We start from the raw sequence: 21142 nt of genomic DNA on the forward strand, positions 1-21142 counted from the left end.
TCATCAATAGGAATTTAGTTTGCCAGGTTTTAATTTTTCTTCTGTTCCTCTGTATTTCTCTATTGGAGATTTACAAGTTGAGGGCCATGATTCCAGGTAGAGAGAACAGTCATCCTAGCGGGATCCATATGACTCCTGAACTCTGAGATGAGGTCATGAGATGGGCCATCAAACTGAATTCAGACTGGCATTTGGAGGCCAAGCCCCAAGAAAGTTGAGAAATGTCTTCTGTCTTCCCTCAGCAAAATCATCCCTGGATTCCAGCATGCACACATATACACACGTACATCAGCAAAGGAGGTGGAAGGGACACGGCATAGGGATAGTACAGGCAAACCTCCACCACCATGAGCCTCTCTGCAGCAACAGGGAAACAAAAGGTATGAAGCAAGGGGAGCCATGGGCCCTAAAGAGAGTTGGTTCCTTCCTATCTCTAGAGCAGAAGACCCGGATGGAGGAGGTCACAGCGTTGTTATGAAATGTGACTTTCTTTGCTGTGTGATATAATGAGGGAAAAGCAAAACCGATATCTATATCCACATTTGGAAGAGATAAGGCATGCTGTTCCTAATTTTTAATTCATTTTCTTCTTGTGAATGAGCTATTCTTTCCAGTTACAACAGGAACCAGAAAATGGAGCTTAACTTTTATTTTAACATTTATAGAATTAATACAAGGTCTCTAGCTGTCTTTGATCCCACATGGTACCAGTTCCAAGTAAGCCAGGAAATGTGCAAATCTTCAAAAAGGGGACAGCTAAATCTATCAGCAGCTTAAATAAAAGAGTCAGTTTCTCAGCCACACGAATGCTTTGTCAAGTAAGTATTCCAGCTGAAATTAGACCTGAAGTAGGTGAGTAATATCCATGGCCATAAATTAAAGTTCTGATAAACCACACCTTCTTTAGAACCAAGGGCATGCACCAGCTACGGCAGCAGCAATTTCTATGTCGTGAATAACAGTGGCTGGTGCTCCGTTGGTGGATAATATCTAAGGTGTGTTCAGGAGTAACAGGCCGCACTCCAAGGACTTCCAGGAACTGGCTCCAATGGGAACTCAGAGTGGAGATGCTCGTTGGAGGACTTCTCCTCACCTTTCTTTCAGTGTTTCCACTTGAGTGAGGACCATCTGAATGCAAGAAAGAAATAACCCCAAATCTCAACTAAACTCAAAGTTAGTAACTTTTGAGTTTGGGCTTTACTTGAGTTGAAAGTACTTTGTTGTTATTACCTTTGCAAATCTGAATTGTCCCTACATAAACTCCCGCGGGCTGCTTTCTCCCAGGGAGTTTCCAAGAGCACAACAGCTTCTCAGGACACCCAGGCAGCTGGGCCCCGTGCACGAAAGGCATCCTAGCCACTTTTACCTGTCTATATTATATGTCCTTAGGATTTCTTTACCACTTGGACAAGACTGGCACCAAAAGGGATTTAAAAAAATCCCTTGTAAAATTTGTCGTATTTCAATATCTGGCTCCCTTCCTGGAATGGTGAGTCTGTGCCTTGAAAAAAGGAGTACCTTTTCATGGAATTGCTGCTTCTGTAAATAGCTAGGTAGACGACTCTTGCCATGCAGAGACCCTATTTGTATATCTACCCGAAAGAGTGCCACAAGCTTGACATTATGATTTAGAAATTCACCCCTCAGCTATGTGATCAGAAATCCTGCACCCCACTACATCTGGGAAGGACCACAAGCATAGGGCTACAACTGTTAGAGGAAAAAAAAAGAAACTCACTAGAGTCCATAGTCTGCCTAGCATCAAGTGCTTCAGCCCCAGCAAGTATGATTATTCCAAAGTCTAAATGACAAGCACAAAGCTAAAGCCTGAAACCTGATTCTTCTTTTAAAAAGTGTTTAGTCTGCTCTACATTTAATAATAGGTTGCTACCTTATTCGGTTTCAGAGCTGCATTTGAGCTACATGTTTGTCTATGTTTCATTTTCCTCGATGATAAAAAGGCAAGGCAACAAGTCATCAATTAAAAAAAAAAAGTAAAAGCAGAGTTCCCATAATATACCAGAGAAGAAGAATGCAAACTTCCGAAGTAAAATCTTCTTTCCAGTTGGTCTAATGTTGTCAATGGTATCACTAAAGGACTATGAGAAGTAATTTTACATTATTTTGTATTAAACTGACAGTGACTGAGAATAGTATAAAAGCCCCACTAATTCAATACCAGTTATAAGACAGATCAGTTTGAATTGGTGACCATTCTAATTATAGGGTATTTTTTTTAAAGGTAATGCATTTTTATTATTTGCATGACTCAGATGCAACCAACAAAATGCAGCTTAATGGAATCCCTCAAGAATGCTGCTCAAATCTATAGAGAAAAGTATTGGGATTAGCATATCTATTTTAGTAAGAGTTGGGGTTCTCAGAAAAGGCATTTTTCTCAGACATTTTAATATTCCTTTTATAGTTACATTTATCCTGTGAATTTTTCAGCAAATGCTTTCTTGAAAATACTCTTACTTAGTTCCTATCCCTGTGTGAATTTTAATAAAGTCTTAATCAGGAGAGTCTACATTAAGCAAATTTTAAAATATATAATCCTTTATAAGAGCCACAATCAGTAACAACTGACAGAATTCCATGGAATTTTAGACAGGCTCCTTTACAATAAATGTGTCTTTTATTGAATGTGAATACACAAAGGAGCCATAGGGTCCTCTCCATAACACTGACGTTACTATTTCCCTGCATCTGTCCCAAGAGGCAGTGCTGCCATCGGACAAACCAAGGCAACTCCAGGTTTTTAAACAATAGTTGTGGAATGCTTAAGAGTTGCCCATGGCATGGGTAATCGAGGTCCCTGAGAGATGAGACACACTGGCAGAACTCTGGAATCCACTTACTGTCAAGATGGAGAGCTGGCAGACTAGATGCCCTTAGGAGGGCCTTGAGTCAACTAGAAAATGCTCTGACAAGGGCATCTCCTATGACACATGGCTCCAGAAGACACAGATCCAGATTTAAATTAACCAAGTAAATAATCCACCCATAGTCACTGTCAGCCATGGCCTAGCCAGAGTGTTCCAACAGCAATCAAGCCACAATTTTAATTCACATTAGAGGAGCTGAGCTGGTGGAAAGGGTTATGAACACTGAGATCATGTCTCTGCAGGCTAGGTGAACAGAAGGGATCCAAGGTGAGTCTCTTATCAAGCCCTGCCCTGGACTGTGGAAGCTAAAGCTTCACATTTCCACTTAGTCACTAATTGCCTGAGGTCTACACTCTTCGTCAAAAAGGATTGGCCTCCAGATGAAAGAGACTGAAAGCCAGCTTTTCCTATACAAAAAGTACTGCAGATCAAGGCCTCTGAGGTGTTCAGGTAAATTATTCAAAATTCAATTTTGCTTGACCAGCTAGAAACCTGAATGAATGAGAAGTCGACAATTCCTATAAATGTCGATTGCCACTTGTCACAAGGGAGGGAAAAATCTGATTTAAAAACATTCTTTGGGGCACCTGGGTCGCTCAGTCCGTTAAGTGGCTCAGGTCATGATCCCAGCGTCCCACATCGGGCTCCCTCCTCAGCAGAGAGCCTGCTTCTGCTTCTGCCTGCCGCTCCCCCTGCTTGTGCACGCTCTTGCTCTCTCTCTTTCTCTCTGACAAATAAAATCTTTTAAAATAAATAAATAGGGGCACCTGGGTGGCTCAGTCGTTAAGCGTCTGCCTTCAGCTCAGTCATGATCCCAGGGTCCTGGGATCGAGCCCCACATGGGGCTCCCTGCTCAGTGGGAAGCCTGCTTCTCCCTCTCCCACTCCCCCTGTTTGTGTCCCCTCTCACTGTGTCTCTCTCTGTCAAATAAATAAATATAATCTTTAAAATAAATAAATAAATAAATAAATAAATAATAAATAAATAAATAAACAAACACACTCTTTGTTCCTCTATATGCTAATGTGTCAGTATAATCTCCTTCTGAAAACTTTTGACTATTTTCTCCATTTGATGACTATTGAAGAAATAAGCCAGTAACAGAAGAAAAAACAGTTCACAGATGTATATCCAAACATAAATCTAACACCAAGACATGTTCTCAGTACATGGAGCTGACCAAATCTCAGTACATGGAGCTGAAAATTATAGACAGACAGGAGCTTTGGACAAACTGTTTATCCTCACGATCTTGTTTCCTCATATGAAAAGAGTGGCCAGGATTAAATGACATAATGTATATAAAACAGGAGGCACAATTATAGGCATAAGATAAGGCAATAAATGGTAGCTACTGTTATTATCATGCTGCACCCTGGTGCATGCCATTTCCACCACCCTCTGTTCCATAAAGACCTGACTAATTTCAATAGTGAGAAGTTACTGTATACTTTCGCCATCAATGGAAGAGGAGGTAAATATGGTCCCTGTATATGTGTGTGTGTGTGTGTGTGTGTGTGTGTGAGTGTGAGTGAGAGAGAGAGAGAGAGATTTACTTATTCAGTCAGAATATATATATATATATATATATATATATATATATATATATATTCCAAAAATAATGTGGAGTGAGATATGTCACCTTTTCTCTGACTTCCCCTTTAAAATGCCCACAGATTAGGGGCATCTGGGTGGTTCAGTTGGTTAAGTATCCAATTCAGTTTCAGCTCAGGTCATGATCTCAGGTTGTGAGATCAAGCCTTATGTCAGGGGCTCTCTCCTTCTCCCTCTGCTCCTCCCTGCCCTCTCTCTCTAAAAAAATAAAAAATGATAAAACAATCAAAAAATAGAATGTCCATGGATTATTAAGTAGGTTTGTAGCAAATAGCCATGAGCTAATGGCTCTGGGTTCTGAGATTATCTGATTAATCATGATCAATCTCTTGAAAAAAAAGGTTCTACTCCATCGAACAACATTCTTGCTCTCTCCATGGCGAGAATTAGGTTTAGAGCCTGGAACTAGAGAAAATCCCTAATTCTAGACTTAATCCAGGGACACAGTTGGGTTCTGAGGGACTATGTTGTCAAGAGGGGCAACTGCAGCCCCTCTTCCCACACCTCGGCTGGTGCCTGTCCTCATTTCCCTCCAAGCACACACCAGTTGCCTTCAGCATTAATCGGGCTGTGATGTCTGGTGTGAATTATTAGGCATCTGAAGGCATGGTTTCATGCATCTCCTTCTCAGGCTTCCCACCTGAGGTGATGATTGGGTTTTACCTTTTGAGGAAAGGTGCGCAACACTCTTGAACCTCACTTCCTTTTCATGAAGCAAAATTCATCATCTTCTAGGTCAATATTTCCACCATACACCCCCAACACACATACACGCACACACATTTTTCTCATTTGGATTATTTGCTTGTCTGGCTATAAATAAAACTGCACTTTGATTCCCATTCTGTTTTTTTCCTGTACAGAAACTGGGAAGTGTGTCAATAAGTGGGGGTGGGGATTTCTCACAGGGCAAGATGTGGGAATCCCTGAATACCTAGCCATAATACCATTAAAATAGACCCAAACACCACACGCTTTAACTCTAATACTAAAATTTGATCATACTTTTCAAACCAAACAGATCTTTTGTCATATAATAGCTGATAATTTTGCAATCTGTGTGTGAAAGTATATTGTCCTCAATGGGTTCCCATTTCAAACTTGGCACCTAAAACCTCTGATATCACAACTTCCCTCACCATGAAATTATCTTCAATCACAACAAGAACAGCTGAAGGGAAAGACTCAAGTCCATCACCATATTGGGACTCTGGAAATGTACCACCAGGACCAAATAAGAATGGAAGGACCAAGGTGGGAGGGGCTAGAAGTCTTTGCCCTCAGAATCCACCATCACCACCTCATTCATGTCCCAATTAGTACTGTCCCTTTGGAATGAGGTTTTATTTTACTGTCTATCCATAAGAGCAGACTCATCTTAAAACATCATGACTGTCACTTTTACTACTCTGCCTTATGGCATGTCAAAGATCATTTACGATCATTTTGAGTTATAAATTGTACCTGGTCTAAATAAAATGGACTTTATGGCAAAGCTAGGAAATTATTTCAGATCTTACAACTCTTTGGACACTTACCTTCGAAAAGTCTATCTCTGGCATCTTAATAATTTCCCTGACTGTAATATTTGCAATTAATGTAGGACGAAGTAATTTTCCAAAATACAAGTTAACCAGATATCCTGAAATTAGTAATGAACACACCTACCGTATTTCCTCTTCACAATATGTGTCAAACTCCAGTGCGTCTGGAATTAAATTTTGTGTAATTGAATATTGCTTGAAAAAAAAAAAAAAGTGGCCCAAGAGGGGCTTGAAGATTTTTGCCCTGCTGATGAGTGCTGATTTCAGATTTAATTCATGCAATTTTTATTATTTCTGTTACTATCTCTCAAGCTGTAGGAAATCATTCATCCTAAAGATAGGCCACAAAATAAGCTTAAGGTACATTCAGAAATAAAATTCTAACAGATATTTTAGTAGACTTTGGAGTCTTTGATAAATTCAAATCTAAATAAATCAAGATATAAGACAAGTAAAACTTCAGTCACATTTGCAATCACAATCTAATATGTTAAAACTAACATGAGGTTTGAGATAAATACATCTAAGTCTTTCTTGGGGAAAAAAAAAAACAACAACAACAAAGCAAAAATACCCAACAGACAGCCTATTAGAATGCAGTGCGGACAACACTGGCCTATGACATATAGTGGACCTCAGTCCCCTAAATGCAAAGTAATGAGCTAAACTGGATAGCTCAGTTTCTGTTCCAACAAGAAAATTCTGTGACACGGCAAGCATGTGAAGTGGATAGTAAGTTTAAAACATAGCACCTAATCTCACTTGGAGTAAGAAATGGCCTCATACTAGCTTCAACACAAACCCTGAGAAAGCAGAAGAAAATACGCCAATATTTTATTCATGCTATTTTCCCTCATATTTATTTCTCCCTTCATTTTCTTATTCCAAGTTTGACATAATAAAAATTAGAGAGCCTTTCCTCTCAGTAACTTTCCACCTGGCACTGCCAATTATTGGCAGCAGGGGCCTCAAGCTAACAACAATCTGGTGAGAACAACTGAAAAGCTGCAAGAGCTTAATCAAAAGCCTGTTTATAGGCAACATATAGAAGTGTTCACGCATCCTGAATTCCTTTTTTTCAGACCTTTGAATGGGGCTCCCTGTAGGGCCATCCCAGCCGTGTCCCTGAAAGATACTACCTGGTATTTACCACTAAGCAGTAATATCTCCACATCATTTAACACCCACCTCCCACTCTCCTACCACCAAGGAGCCTATTTTCGGAATTTGATTTGGGAAAAATAAAAGGCGAACTTATAAATCGAAATACTGGGAACCCTGCTACTTGCATACATATCTGCTCATTGTTTAACTATGAAGTTACAGCGTATAATAAATGACAGAACAAACTAAATGATAAAACCAAAAGAACAGACCATCCTTCCTAACCCTTCTGGGCTTTTATAATTCTTACAGATTGAAGTTTCTGCATCTCTCTTTCTCGACTTAAGGGAAGATAAAACTACTTCTGAAGAGCCAACTAGTTCAATCAAAACGAACAGGCTGAGAGAGAGGTGCTGGGTGGCGGGGGAGGCAAGGAAAGAGGCTGCCTTTGAACTAGAGATTCTTCCAAGCCACAACACATCTGCACCATTAACAAGTCACGGGCGGGTTTGTGAAGACGTGTGGATGGCTCGGTCCCCAGGAGTATGAGATCGTGCCTGTCAACTGCTGAAGCCTGACAATGCAGCTGCCGTGCAAGTCGGGGGGCTAGCACTCAGCATCAAGGACCCTCATCTTTGCCCTATGTGGTCAGCCTGGGAAAGCTGCTCCGTCTCCTTTGGCCCCTTCTTCTCTATCAGTAAAATATGAGTTGTAATAATAACCTGCCTGACAACACTCTTACAGGATTTACTAATAATAGGAATAATGAAATACTTGTAAAATTTAAGTGCCATAGAAATGCTAAATTATATGAGCCGGGCCTGCCAGGGCAGTCCATTTCTCTTCTGATATCATTTAAAGCATGTTTATGGGAGTATTATCTCTCTCGTGATGCCAAGGAGACAGTGGCTTCAGTGAAATATTTCTAGCCTAAGAAGGGTAACAGGACAGGCTTCAGTTACCCTGCCAGGGATTAGGAAACACTTTCACTTACATTCTTTCACTGGATCCTTACAATGAGCCCATGGAATAAACTGGGCAGACAAAATCATTCCCATTTTACAGAAAAAGGAACTGAGGCCCAAAAGGGTTCACTAACATGGCTCAAGGTCATCTGGCAGAGAGCCCACACTAGAGTTCAAGTTTCCCCACTCCTGGCCCTGCCCTCTGTTTTAATTCACTGCACCACCTATCAAAATGGGAAGGAATGGCAATTACTTGATGGATTAATTGTGATGTTTATTTATTTCTGCTCACATCTGCTGAGCAAGGGCTATGGTTCCATGCATTATCATCTCATTTAATCTCTCACTTAGGAGGAAGGTGCTGTTTCTTTAAAAAAATTTCACTAATCACCTCCATGAGAGAGAGGGAGAGAGAGAGAGAGAGAGAGAGAGCTCCTTCTACTAAAGCCATCTAGCATTTTCCTTACAATACTCATGTGAAACATATCTTAGACAGTCCTCTAGTTTAGCTACATTTTCACATGTACACTATAGTGTGGTGTCCTCAAGAACAGGAATCATACCAATCTTAGCATCTCCTGTGGTACTCAGAACAGCATAGTAGGTACTGAATGAAGATGTTTTGCTTGAGCGATTACAGGCATGTGATTTTTAAAAATACTTATATGGAGCCAACTTCCATAGTAATAAATATTTTACATTCCTGAAAATGAGAAATCACAGCTCTTTGGTTATTTGAGTGAACACCACATTAGCTGATTACATTTCTGCCTACCATTATTTTAAGTCTCTGCTGTACCTTAGAAATATACGTCTTCAAGTCACAGAATATGCCAATGGAAATCATCCTATCGTAAGAACAAGTATCTCCCATGCGGCTGATCCGTTCACCCAAAGCCTTTTTGCCTGATGGCTCCTTACCTGATAACATATTGTCTGTTTTTATTGAGGGAAACTTCAAAGTCATTTCATGCTTGTGCCTATGAATCATCAGATGGTCCTCTGTTGGGAAGCGCTGTCAGACAAATAGAAAAAAAAGGGGGGGGAGAGGGGAGAGGAGCCATTCAGTTTTATAATATATATTTGCCATCACAGAGAAAAAGATGTATTCAGCATTGTACATGTGACAGGCAAAACAAAAAATCAGTTCTGAAAAAGTGTGAAAGCATACTAAGTTAAATGCCAAATTATTTTTTGCAAGCAAATGTGCTGAGATAGTCCTTTGAACTGCACCCAAATATATGCATCATTATTTCCTTTATAGTTTACCAGGGGTTTAATAGGTTGCAGTAAAATCTGGCTGAACAGTAATAAGAAATAGGAGACCTTTGCCTGCCATCATCTCTGACTCCCTACACCTTCCCTGGGAATTCCTTTAAAGGCCTCTACTTCCTAAATAGTCTTTGAATATAATCAACTGTGAAGACCCATCAGTCAATTAGATATTTCCTTAGGAACTAGAGGTTTGCATCTGAGGGAAGACCTTAAATTTGTGTTTGGTTAAAGAATAAATGAGAAAGAGGTAAAGGAACAATGCTGAAAGTATTCAAGTAATCTATATAATAGAAATATGCTATACCTTCAAAGATTAAGAGTGATTGAATGAATGCTCATGTATGTTCACAAAGAAACTAACAGTGACAGCATAACAAAGTAAATTCTCTTATTTCTACCTATATATGAGAGGAAAACATGTCCAAAATAGAAAAATGAACTTAGACCTAAGTAGCACTGGAGTTTTGCAAAACTATTTGGAACTTTTATCTAACAGTTACCGTTCTACATAATAGTAGAAAATAGTATACTACAAAATAGTAGAAAATAGTCTAAGGCATAATAAGTATGCTAGACGTTATCTAGAGATTAACCAAAAGTAGGAAAAATGCATGAAGCAGGAAAAGAATTTTGATTCATGTCAGACACTGGGAAAGAATTACATGTCATGCTTAACTGTTTGACATAAACACCTACAAATGTGCATGTGACATTTGTATAGTATGTTTCTGTTTATGAAGACCTTGCACACTGTGCTCATTATGTGATCTTTTATAAGTGTATAGATGATTTATAGTGACATGACAAGTCATTTTTAGTATTCTATACTCTGTACAATGTAGTAAACCAACACTTTATTTTTCATTTTCAAAGAGTGATATTACAGTTGTTAAAAATGCAGCTCTCGAATGTTTTCAGCTGTCTCGCTTCTGGTCACACAATGGGATTGGATTTCCTGGCCCTTTTGTGGTTGGGTGGGGCCATGAGACCAGTTCTACCCTAGGAGTCATGAATGGAAGTGACAGGTCACTCACATGCCAGCAACTAATTCCTGGTATAAGACCCTCTTCCTTTTAACACGGCAATTCACAGTATTAGAAATAGTGACCCCTCAATTATCCTAAATCTTTGAAGGATTTTCGAATTCTAGAGGATTATGAAGAAGGTCCTGCCAAGCTACAACAGAAATGTAGAAATGTATGCTTAGGCGATTGAAATAAGCCTTTTGTTGTTTTAAGCCCTTGAAGCTTTGGGGTGATTTGTTATTGCAGTAGATCCTAGCCTCTCCTGACTCAGGCTGGTATGTTTTAATAACTGAACTTAACAGAGCATCTGCTTTATCAAGGTCAAATGAAAACATAACAAAAGACAATAAACTCTGCTGAACATTTCTGAATCTTTGACAATTTAGATAGTCTCTCAGAGCTTCCCAGTTCCTCAAGATAGTCATTATAAGTTTCAATTACCATTGTATACTGTGGTAGAAATCTTCTCTGCAAATGGTACAGATTTGTGTTCATGTGAATGAGGGAATTCACTGGGCTAAACCCTTTGGAATATTCTGAAAGTAGTTTTGGGAATAAATATCGCCTAGTTATTTGTCATTTGTATCATATAAATTGGAGCATATAGAATCTGCAAAGCACAGCAATTATGTCAGAGTACTAACTACACAGAAGTCTGATTTATAAAGACTTTTTGCTGCAGCTTCATCTATTCTCTTGAACCTTTATCATACCTTATAATGACTATATCAAATACGGGACCCTACCATATGTGGTTTAGAGATAGGTTAAACTTCTTAGTCTTTCCATTAAAATCCATATTATAATTTTTAGTGGGATATATATATAATCAAAAAACAACATGGTAGTATCCTACATTTCGTATTTGTAAGCCATTTTTTGGTTCCATAAAATAATAGCCTAAAATAGAATATTATCCAGATTACTCATTAAATAACAATAATTTCCATAATATGTCATGTTAACTATAAATACCTCCCCAAAGAGACAATATGGGACATCATGGGGCCTTTTTAATTTAGCAGGAAAAGAGCAGCAAATTGTAAATAACCAAAATGTACAGTCTATGACAGATACCCAGCTGAGAGAGGCCCCTGGAACTCAAAGCATGTTCATGTCGAGGGCAAAGGAGCTGTGAAATTAACAATGGACTCTGAGCTCAGAAAGAGCAAGGGAGGCTTGTTTCTCTTCACTTCTGGGACAAAGCTAATGTATAAGGATCTGTAACACAAAAAAACCTCCCAGGTATTATAGACCATTCCTAATAGAGCAGAGCTTGTTTCCATGAGGGAAAAGGGGGAAACATCCTTCCATCACTGCCAATGTAGCACAAGCACTGATAACTCACATTTACTCCCCTTTCCAATCCCCAGCCATCCTTTCTTCTGGATGCAGGTCTCCAGGCTCATTACTACGGTAAATGCCATGATCACAACAACAGATTCGACTGTGATTTGCTAACACCCACCAGGAAACCCTTGGAATCACTAGGCAACTGCTACATTTCCTCATTTCTAATACCTCTTCAATTGAAAGATGCACATATTTTTAAAACAACTTGTCAAGAAAAAGAAACACTTTCACCTTAAATAAAAACATCAAGTTTTACATGCAGCTTTGTAAGGGGTTGAGGGGAAAGGCTTGGAGTTTTACCTTAAAACCAAGAAACTACAGAAATCCTCAATTCTCATTTTGTCCAACCAGTCCACTCAGCCTTCTCAAGGAAATGACCTGCTCCTTCCCTGAATTCAAGGTCATTAGAAATGCGTCCCCCAGCCTTCACTACCGTCTCTACCTTAGAATTTGCGTGTAACTTCATAGTGTTACTTCCATTCCTTCCTGCCTCAGAGGAATAGCACCCCCTTCTCCCTCATGGGACCTTCCACACCCTTGTCTTCTGGGGGTTGGCGCTTCAGTTGTGGTTCTTCAATCCAACATGCTCACTTCTCCTTGCCCTTGACTAAATCCCACCCAGCTAGCCTTTCACTTAAAAGAAGCTCTCTCGGGCTGCTTCCTTCTCAGGCTACCATTATATCACTCTGTTTCCAGTCATTCCCTAGCGCTCTTGAAAGAGTCCTCTATGCTGGCCACCTCCACTTCCTCACCACCCACTCACTCATTAATTCCTTCCAACCTGGCCCCCACCCGGACTCCTCTCTCATAGGTCACCCGCCAGAACCCAACTGCCAAACCCAACAGCCTCTGCTCAGCCTCTCACTGTCCCAGCTCTAGCAGCGTCTGACACCAGTGACCACACGTCTGTGGCATTATTTATTTATACCCTGCCTGATTCCAAAAAGGAGAAAAGACAGCTTACAGCAACACATAAAATGGAGTGGGAGAGCATCAGCTAGAATTAGGGGACCCCCAAAAGGGAAGGGATTAAAAAACAACAACAACAACAAAGCTAAAGCCAAAACGCAAACCATCAGGCAGTCATTCTCAACTGGGGGCCATTTTGGCCCCCAAGGGGACATTTAGCAATGCCTGGAGACATTTTTGGTTTTCACAACTGGGGAGTGACCACTGGGACCTAGTAGGTAGAGGTCAGGGATGCTGCCAAACATTCTGTAATGCACAGGACAGCCCTTCACAACAAAGAATTATTCAGTCCCAAGTGTTAACAGTGCTGAGCTTGGGAAATTCTGCCACACGGTCCATAATTACAGCAGCAGTAATAGTAACAATGGTGAACATTAACTGAGCATTTATTATGTGCAGGCCTTATACTAAACACATGTAGTATCTCATCTAATCCTCACAATGATTCCACTTGATGGGAGCCATTGGAGGCAAAGAGGTTTAATCTAGCACAGCATGCCAACTTCCCCTCTTAAAGTTTAGATAAATGAAAAAACTGTGGGTTCTAGAAAAGCTACAGGGGGCTTATTGTACTCAAAAAGGAAAACAAAAGAAAACAGAATTCAGCTCTGATGGTGAGCTATTTCACCAGTAATTCAAAGGCCCCGTATCAAGTGACTATTGTAAAAGCAGCATCCTCCCTCCCCTTTCTGAAATAACAGTCCTGAACATCTGGTGGGCAGGATGCATCTGGCTTACCTCCAGGGGGAAAGTTAAGGATGGAAATGGCTAATGCTGATGTATTTCAGGGGCTGTGAGGGAAGTAGTTCAAACTATTCAAAGTAGAAAATAGCAATAATGAGGAGGAAGATGTTGATGATGGTGGTGGTGGTGGTGGTGGTGGTGAAGGGGGCTTTGACAATATCTTAGTGAAGAAAGAAAGCCTACAGCAGGCATGATGGCCAAGTGAGAGCTGTTTCCCTGTCAAAAGGCAGCTACATCCCCATCAGAACAGACCAAAGGATCCCCACACTCACCTGAGAGCAGCCCGGGGCACTGCAGACAAACGGCCTCTCCTGCTCCAAATTCATCTTGGATTCCTCATAAATCTGTAGGGACAGGGGGAGAGGGAGGAAGGAAAACAGAAATCCATGAATATCTCCTGCTTCTACCTAAGAAACATGAGAAAGGCAATTGCTGGGAGCCCCTTTCTATGCCAATCCCCAAATTAGACAAGATAAACATTAACACAAACACAGGTCCCGCCTTGCTGAAGTTCACTAAGCTTTCTGCAGTCTGCGCTCCTATTGTTTGCTTGAGTGCATATTTATTGTACTTTGAAGAAAAATGCCATGGGGCTGTTGCAGCAGAAATTCTGTCTCTGGAAAACCACCTGGACTGTGTTATTACCCGGTAAGACTGCACCTGCACAAGAAAATGCCAAAGCAAAGTTCACACCTGTCCTTTGGAGTTGGCTACTTAGAAAAGTGAGAGAGAGGGCAGTAAACAGGGTTATCACCAGTGCGGTGACCAACCCTGAGCAGCGGTCAAGTAATTCAGCCATGATCACCCTGCCAAGCTTCAGGATGACCACAGGATGCAGAGTAGCCCTGCAGCCAGCTTAGCAAATGCCCCCAGTGGTGAGCCATGGTCTTCAATTCCTTTTCATTTCATGCAGTCACAGATGCCGCAACAAAAAGTATCATCCGAGTTATGCAGGGATAAACAGAAATAAGAAAATGCAGAAAACATCACCTTGGATATTTTGTGAATTTAGTTTGACAGGCTAATTTGAAATTAATACTAGATTAAGGCCATTGCCCATCTGATCGACAGAAGTTATCTGGAGTAAGGTAGCTTTGTGGGGAGAAAGCTTATGTTATGGTCTCAGTCACATGTTACATTCTAGTGTGTTCTTATGTAGGGATTAGGTTCTAAGGTAAGTTTATTAGGCAAAAATTGAGCGTAATCAAAATTACCTTTATAAATCCTCCCTAAAACGGATATAAATACATACGCATAGTTTCATGGTTACTAACCTACACAGTAACATAAAACAATTTTTTTTTGACAAAACAAAGGCGTTTATTACATTCTCAAACTACACCAGAGATGTTCACACTTTTTACATAAAAATTTTTTAAAACATCATAAAATACTATGCAAATTTAAGTTTCACAATTTAAGCCATTTTCTAAATCATACTTTTTGCCAATTTTAGAGTTGAGTTTAAATAAGCTACATGTGCTGCTGGTGGGACATGGCTCTATCAAGGGACTAAAACCGATTGCTTTATCTCTGAAGCACAGGAAGGAATTTGCTTCCTTAAAATGATGCCTGTAGGTGATACCAAAGGAATCCCAAGTCACCTTCACCCTTGAAAGAGGGAACTCTGCTTCTACTCAAGAAATAGGTACCCTAAAAAAAGAAAGAAAGAAATAGGTACCCTTCCTCCAAGGAAGCTTTATATCTTGCAAAAAACCCCAACGGTATTCTGTCTGTCACTATACCCTTCCCCAAACACTAACTAACCGACCTTCTTTGGGGAATAGGTGCATGCTTTCGCTTTCCTGAAATGCAAAGCAAAAAGACTTGCCTTAGATAACACTCCTAGTCAGATTTTAAAGAACAAAACAAATTTACACACGCAAACTCTTCTTCATGCTGCCTCCTCATTATACAATTTTCACTAAGTACTACCCTTTCCCCTCCATGTCTGGAATGACTTCCCACTCACTGGTCACCTACCAACACAGTAACTTAGCATAATTTTACAGCTTTCCTGGATCAGGCATATTGTGTAAATTACTTTATTATATTTAGAATAAGCAAAAAACACAAGTAGCTTTAGAAGCTTTCCACTTGTCCTTGTCTGAGGGAAGTCATGAGCAATTAAAATAACTTCTCAAATCTCATTATGCATTTGATTTTGCCATCACTTATCACAGAGCATCTCTCCTCTCCCCTGTGAAGGCTGACTTACATCTAAGCCTCAAAATAAAGGGTGAGAAACTGGTTTTGATCCAAGATAGAAAAACAACAGAGTAATTGGGTTATCCATTAATTAAATATGCCTTGTTTTTCTAGTAAATTTTTAAAAGCTTTCCTGGAACTTCTCTGTCTCTGTGACCATGATCAGCTTAACTACTGCCAGGTCACTTAACTGCTTTGGGCCTCAATTTCCCCTCCTTTACAACAAGCCTATAAATATAATCTTCAGTTCCTTCATTTCTATATCACACTGATCGGTTAGGAGGCCTGTAAGACATGCCTGAATTATGGAGAAAGGTCTTTGTATTTAAGTGTGTGGTGTTTGGAGGTGGGGTGGGGGAGGTTCTGTGAGCAAGTGTTACTAGAACCACACTCTAACGTTAACTATTCCCTATTATAAAAGAGAATTTGCTAGAAGGTGAGTCTTTCTCGGATGCTACATAAGAGCTTTAGTTGCTAAGGTAACAAAAGAATGCCAGCATTAGTAACATGACTAACCAATATTAAGATGACCTGACAGTAAAATGCAAAAGCTCCATATAAATCCATTTATGGTGTACATCTAAAAGTAATAATTAGTGATAATAATTAGATTAATGTCTAATTAATAGAAGTGGTCAAGATTGGAAGTGCCACGACTGAAGGTTAAAAGGGATTCATTAAAAAGCCGAAGTGAGGCGAGAGATCGGCCAAGCCCTGCCAGGTAAGTGTGGGAAGAAAGTATTTTTCTACCATAATCACAACTCTACCCCAAACCCTACTTCACTAAAATGCTGACTTTCCCCATAAATTCAAGTCTATAATGGTAATAGTTCAGCAATTCTGCTTGATATCAACATTAGCTGCTTTATCTTAATTATTGGTTACCATGTGCTGTAACCAACGTGTAATGTGCATATGAGCTGTAGCAAATACCACCGAATTATACTATGGTGTTGATGCTTGAGGAAAGAATAAGCTCCAGCCATAAAGATTTACTCTGTCTTATTGAGCCCTCACAGTATGGATATTACATTTAGAGGAATAGGACTAATCAGAGAAACACAGTCTGCTTTCAATTAGATTTCAGTCATCAATATATTCAGCCAAGTGACCACTGTCATTTTGCTATTATATTTTTTAAACACGAACGAATCGGTATCAATTTACTATATGCTATGGATGCCACGGGCCAAATGCTTTGGCAACATAGTGGTGGAATAAAAGTCCTAAGGTAAAATGGCAGTTGCTAAAATAAAATAGGCTTAAGTGATTAATAAAGCCTGAGGCGAGTGGGTGTGTATATATGTGTGTGTGAACCTCAACCGCTTTATTTTGATGCACTGCGGTTCCCACATTTAGCCCTCTGCAAAGAGCACACCCTTACTCATTCCTTGCTGTGTGGGTGTTTGTGATAGTTTTTCTAAATGGTACCACTCTACCACACAGGTTTCATTACTTTTATCAACTAGTACAATCTGGTCTGATGTATTAGTGAAGGACCATTGGCCTCTTTTTATGGCCTATTATTATAGTTCTTTCCTAGCAAAGAGTGTAATAACTATTCTCTCAACAGACTCCTACTAAAGCCCTGTAAATATTCTTGTATCATCCATCAAGTGGGGCAAATCACTCAGACACGATTTTAGCCACAGAAGTCAGGCCTCATCCTCTTCTTTCCCCTTCTGTTGTTTTACCAGCTGGGACATTCTAATGAACCAAGTTTTGTTTGGCAATTGCCATACCCCAGGCTCCACTGCATCGAGCTAACATGGTAGGCGTTCAATAAATATTTGTGGAATGGATAATGAAGCCTGAATCATCATAATAAACCACCCCAAACAGCGTGCCTTTTCTCCACTCCTAAGGCAGTGGTTCTCAAACTTTTTGGCCCAGAACCAAGTTTTCAGCAAGGCAGGAGGTTGTGCAGACCACTTATTCCCCCCATTCTCGGTTATGACCAGAGAAGAAATTTCACCAGAGTCCGTGAAAGAAAAAAAAAAAAAAAAGTCAAAATGGCTTTAGGTGAAAACGACGAGACGAGGTTAGTTTTCATTAAATTTCACGTGTAAATGTATTCATTCATTATAAATTCAGTCTGTTAATATTGCCATAGACAGTGAAGCCACTGAAGTCCAGTCTATTAGCCATGTGCTGGCTCCTTGTGATCCCCACAGAGCACCCATTGAGAAACACTGAGTGACCCCATAAATTTGGTTAGATACAGTCATAATTATGGCAGACACTGTCTAATCATTTAAGGGTTTCTAAATAGTTCTGTTTTTTGTTCCTCTTCTCCAAAGTTCAGATTCAGTGCTCACTTAGAACAAATGCCTTATGAGTCTAATTTCCCTTCAAATTTTTGGAAAACAACAAAAACCCTAATAACAAACCCTAATAGTGCATAAAGGGAGTAGAGGTTTTTCCTAGTTGACAAGGAGATGACAGGCTTGATTTACAATTCAAACCCTCAACTGCCACTGGATTCCTCAGCCTTGAAATGAGCAAGAATCTCTTTCATTGTTCAGCGTTTGACCCCACAAATTCCTCCTGGTCTAAAATGGGAAATCTTCCACAATGGCTGATGCAATCCATTCAAATGCTTTGCCAGGCCTTTAGAGATATACTTGGAATTACCATTTCATGAAAGGCAAATATTGCAAAAAATAAATGTTACTAAAAACTTGGAGAGTCTGCACAAGATACTGTAAATATGTATTTTAAATAAGGGCAACAACGGAGCTCAAAAGGAAAAAACCTCCATCATCTTGGTTTGCTGAAATGAGCCAAGAGCACTGCTTCCCTGTCTACATCATAGGAGGCCGTTACTGATCCTTAGTTAACAACAAACTCCAATCTTTGATCTCCAACCTTAGAATGGCACAAATTTCTTCCAATAACAGCAGACAGATTCATACAGTGATACGGGATTTGGAATATTAAGACACTAACAATGTTGTTTTCAACTAAAAATCCTCGTGCACTTTTATCAACACGGAAAGTTAGGGGAACTTCAAAGCTACAAACTGAAGTTGTACATATAAATGAGGACTAATAATATTATTGATACATCCCCATCAGCTATGCCATTGTTAATCTGGACCACGAATACATGATAGATCTGAAGGGGGGGAGGCCTCAAATTTTAAGACTGATGTTAACAACATCTGTCAGCATTTATTGCCCTACCATGAGTGTGGAAAGAGCCTTCTTGTCGGGACTCATGTTAAAGAGAACTCATTACCTTGCTGAGGTTACGAGACTGCAGAAAGGGTTTTAGAGGGGGAAACACATCCTTCCTAAAGTGCCAAGGACAGCTAACAAACAGGAGCATCTTGAGTTAGTCACACTGTGTGAGAGTCCAGATCAGTCTTTGTTTCTGGAAACAAAAGTTGCTTATTAACTAAATTAGTTAACTGCACAGCAAATTTGTACTTCGTGTTTCTGGTGCGGGGGTGGGGGGAAGCAAACATTTCTCTCAATGTATTGGTCAGAAAGGCAAATGGCCTCACATGATAATAACAAATGCACCAGAAACACACTCTAAATTATTTTATTCTAAGATGTCTGATTCTACTTTAACAGCACGGAGGCAGGATGGTTCTGTTTTTTGTTCCTCTTCTCCAAAGTTCTAACACATGGCTAGCTCCTGGAAGGGAATTATATATTCAGTTTGGGGCCAGGACTTTCTTTCTTTGTGAGGGATATTGTATCTTTCACTACCTTATTCACTCATCTGTAAAACAGGACCATTTTAGTAAAACACTGTAAAATCAGACCATTCAAAGACATATCATTTGAAAAAGTAATCCATGGATGCTAACTGCAAAATGACAGGAAAGGAAATACTTTTATTTCAAATATACCTCTAGTTTTCTAACCTTAATATCATAACTTCAAATAGAAAAAATAAACACCCTTGAATTTAAGTCCAAGAAAATCAATTATTTTGAGTGTGTCTTTGCATCGCTCTCTGCATCTCTATGTGTATCTCTCTTTTTTTCTGTGTGTATCTTTGCTCTTGAAAATTCTTTTTGTGTGCCTATTGCTCTGTGTCTCTATTTGTCTTGTTATGTATGTCTGTCTCTGTCTCTCTTTGTGTATCTGTCTCACATACACATGAACATGCGCGCACACACACATTTTATCAGATCTGTTCTTACATAGACTTACTGGTAAAAAGATCTAGTAGGCTTGTTTCCTGTCTCAGTGTTATTCTTGAAGTGGGCTGCAGCTAGAATCTGAATTTCATTGGGCTATTATTATTTGCAGCTGTGTGACCTTTTTAACCCCCCCCCCCCCACTTTTAAAGTGACATTTCAGCCCTCAAGCTTGAAACGCCTTGAATGTTGCAAAGTTTTCAAACCAGAGATTTACACTGGGAACAAGACTGACAGTGGGATCATACCTTCTACGTGAAGATTTCAACAGAACTTGGCGAGACTGGGGTGTGTTGCTGGGCAGTTTACAGCCAGAACTCTTCCCTGGAAGTCCTAAACTTTACACATACCGCCTCAGTTACATACCAGAAAATCACCGTCCTTAAAAGATGTTCACCATCCACTGGTCCCCCCAAAGTTCGGAATCCTAACAACCTGAATCAGAGACTTCATTAGGATTATTTCACACAACAGCATCACGCAGTGCTAAGGGACTGTCCAAAGTCCCCTTCAAACTAGGTCCGCTGTTCCCGGGAGGAAGGATTTCCAAACAGCTTTTGTCTCTGGAAACTCACCCAGGCTTTACTTCCCAAAGGAGGCCCTACCAGGAGAGTGCTGGGGGCTCACGTCCTCTCATGTACTTCTGCAGAGGTTTGTGGTTTTATTTATGTGGCCTTTATACTGTGTATGAAAAAACATTCCAGTGGGATTGGGTTTTCATATGTTAGATTCCTCTTTCTTTTTTCTTTTTTTTTTTCAAGTTTTCCATATGTTTCTTTGGATATGAGGCCTCTTTTCAAAGTTGCTGGCTAATTTCTACTTATGTTTTGCACAATCCTGTCTTACAGCTTTCCTATCTATGGGTTCAATAGTTCAGAACGTATTTGCTAAGCATCAGTGTTGGGCATTAAACGTGCAGAGCTGAATAAGCTGCTGCAGGGTCTGTGTCTTTGCCTGCGAATGGGTATTTAGGTCCTACTCCTCTTCTTGCTCCCATGGAGCCCTGTGTGCGTGCGTGTGTGTGTGTGTGTGTGTTTGGTTTTTGGAGGGGGGGTTGGGGTTTTTTGTTTTGTTTTTTGTTTATTTGTTTGTTTTTGCAGGACATACTCCATCTCCAAAAAAAAAAGTTTATTTGGCATGCATGTGGTTAACAAAACACTAGGATAGAGATTCTCAGGAAATATTAAATGTAACTTGACTTGTTTCTGAGGACAACCTCAGGAGACAAGCTGAAGGCAGCAAACTCGTCCTTTTTACCTGCTTCCAATATGAACACACTAAAAGCAACGAAAAGGA

At 40.0% G+C, this 21142-nt stretch overlaps 1 protein-coding gene across 9 annotated transcripts in view; it reads right to left on the minus strand.

Annotated features, from left to right (window-relative positions):
- The window catches only part of CREB5 (cAMP responsive element binding protein 5), a 406577-nt gene that overhangs the window by 320801 nt on the left and 64634 nt on the right, over window positions 1–21142 (minus strand). For 7 of the 9 annotated variants that reach the window (XR_010406449.1, XM_064575114.1, XM_064575111.1 and 4 more), the window contains 2 exons: window positions 13754–13825; window positions 9037–9130 (listed from right to left, as the gene is read on the minus strand). Coding sequence is in view for 6 of the 9 variants with exons in the window: in XM_064575114.1 (XP_064431184.1) it covers window positions 9037–9130; window positions 13754–13825 (166 nt within the window). In the remaining 3 variants the exon portion in view is untranslated. Of the gene's footprint in view, window positions 1–9036; window positions 9131–13753; window positions 13826–21142 lie in introns of those variants that run through there. The other 2 variants (XM_064575116.1, XM_064575117.1) reach the window with 2 other exon arrangements.

The sequence above is a fragment of the Mirounga angustirostris genome, unplaced genomic scaffold (assembly GCF_029215605.1).
Source record: "Mirounga angustirostris isolate CCGP_5_RB_7025 unplaced genomic scaffold, mMirAng1.0.hap1 SCAF_12, whole genome shotgun sequence".
Classification (NCBI taxonomy): Eukaryota; Metazoa; Chordata; class Mammalia; order Carnivora; family Phocidae; genus Mirounga; species Mirounga angustirostris.